We start from the raw sequence: 1951 nt of genomic DNA on the forward strand, positions 1-1951 counted from the left end.
ATTACATTAAGGTAATACTAAATAGAGTGCATGTGAATCTATACACTAGGCTAATGCGGGGAGTGGAGAATGGATATTATGGTTTATAAGGATAATGGGAGAAAAATGCCAGACCCCAGGAAGAGAGTTTCTTTGAAACCCATTGCTTCATCGGTCAGCTTCCCAGCTTTCGCTATGTCAAACTGACTCAACTGAAGTACGTGACAAGCAACCTAACTAGCTAGGGCTACTATACGCATGGACCAACGTGGCCAGTTACAGGAAGGGGGTTTTGTTTTGAGACAGAGTCTAATTATATATCCCTGGCTATCCTGGAGCTCACAGAGACCTATCTGCTTCTGCCTCTCAAGTACTGAAATTAAAAGTATGTGCCACTATGCCTGGACTATAGGAAGCTCTTAAAACTGTATTTCCAGGCCTTCACCTTAAAAGCTTTTGTTAAGCTGGTACGGGTGTTCAAATCTCTCATTCTCAAAAGTAGTATTCCAAGGTGTGCCCAAGGATTCCTTATAGGAACACGACTTTAGAAACTGCAGAGTTTCTCTGTAAAGGAATTTACTGTAAGGGAACAGGAAGGCTTGACTTGATCTTTGGCTCAAGTCAAAGATTGTTACATAAACTCATTCTGTTGGGCAGAAGAGACCTCCCCGTCACCCAGGTCCCCAGTGCCAGAATGAGCTGAAGTTAAAGGAACATGGAGGCCTTGGGTATGGGGTTGGAGACGGTTTTGCTGGACTTTGTCCACAATGTTCTTACTCCAGCTAGCGCGTCTCCCTGGGGCTCTTGAGTTTCTGTCTCCTGAGATCGTAGGCAGAAATCTCCTTTATTAACTACTGCTCATTTCTTCCAGTTTTAGGAAGTCCAGCCACTCCTGGCTTGTGCTGGTGGCTGCTGGCATGATTCAGAGCAGAGCATACTCAGAGAGACAGCCCCAGTTTGGTCCTTCTGTATCCTCTCCCTGTACTTGTCTCCTCAACTCAGCTCAACTCAGCAGACCACCCCTTTCTGCTGCCCAAGAAGCCTCTAGAGGACCAAGAAGACAGGTGCTGTGCAGAGCAACTCCACTCTGAGACTTCTTGCTCACGGCTAGTTGGCATTCAGGTGGGTTCTTGACTGCAGAGCATGCAGGCAGAACAGCTGTGGTTCTGCCTACACTGGTGTTCAGTAGAGGGCATTGCTGAAGAGGGCTCAACCTCCCGAGGCAGCTACAAGCCTTTCTTCTCTTCCAGGATGCTCAGGCAGCATCTAATGTGGGGCTACCCTTTGCCACCATGCTTCAATTTCAGGCGAGGAACTTTTGCACCGGGACAGCCTAGATCTTGATCCGACTCTTCCTGAACTCGCTGTCTCTTGGGAGCCCGCCTGGGCACTGGCTTCTCCTCTTGCTCAGCCTTTGCCTTTGCAGGTGTGGGAAGCGGCGCATCTCCGTAGACACGGTAGCCTCCAATCAGGCAGTATGTCTCTCCATGCCAGGCCATCTGGGTTTGTGCATGCCCTTTGTAGAGGACGTGGTAGTATCCGGGGGAAGAAGGAGATGTGGGAGGCATGGGCGCTGCAGGGAAAACCAAAACTGATCAGTCACTTCTGCTTTCTCCTCTGTGCTACAGAGCCCTTCCTCTCATCCCTTCCTGTTTCTGACTAGGGCCCACCTCTCTGCTTGGCATGCCAGACACAGCCTTGCCCTGTCACTGCTCTGGGTCCCCTTGAAGGGCTGCCTGTGTAAAGGCACTTGGCTTCTGGGGAGCCAGTGGGAGTCGTGGGAGGCCAGCATGTGTGGCCCATGTCTGGAAGAATGGCAGAACCTCGAGCTAGCTGCAGTAGAGACCCCTCATTTTCTCCTCCCACAAATGAGAAGGGTTTTAAAGATCTGCTGCTCCTGAGCTGTAATGAATAGGTTTGGAAAACTGGTGTGAGATAAATTTGTTAAGAACTGGTCCCACCCTTGTTGGCA

General features: G+C 49.8%; 1 protein-coding gene across 1 annotated transcript in view; it reads right to left on the reverse strand.

Annotated features, from left to right (window-relative positions):
- The window catches only part of LOC110299945 (dipeptidase 2), a 12082-nt gene extending 10535 nt beyond the window's left edge, over positions 1–1547 (reverse strand). The window contains exon 1 of the mRNA XM_021169921.1: positions 1261–1547. Coding sequence (XP_021025580.1) covers positions 1261–1547 — 287 coding nt within the window. The remainder of the gene's footprint in view (positions 1–1260) is intronic.
- Positions 1548–1951: the final 404 nt, after the last annotated feature.

Source organism: Mus caroli, chromosome 8 (assembly GCF_900094665.2).
Source record: "Mus caroli chromosome 8, CAROLI_EIJ_v1.1, whole genome shotgun sequence".
Classification (NCBI taxonomy): Eukaryota; Metazoa; Chordata; class Mammalia; order Rodentia; family Muridae; genus Mus; species Mus caroli.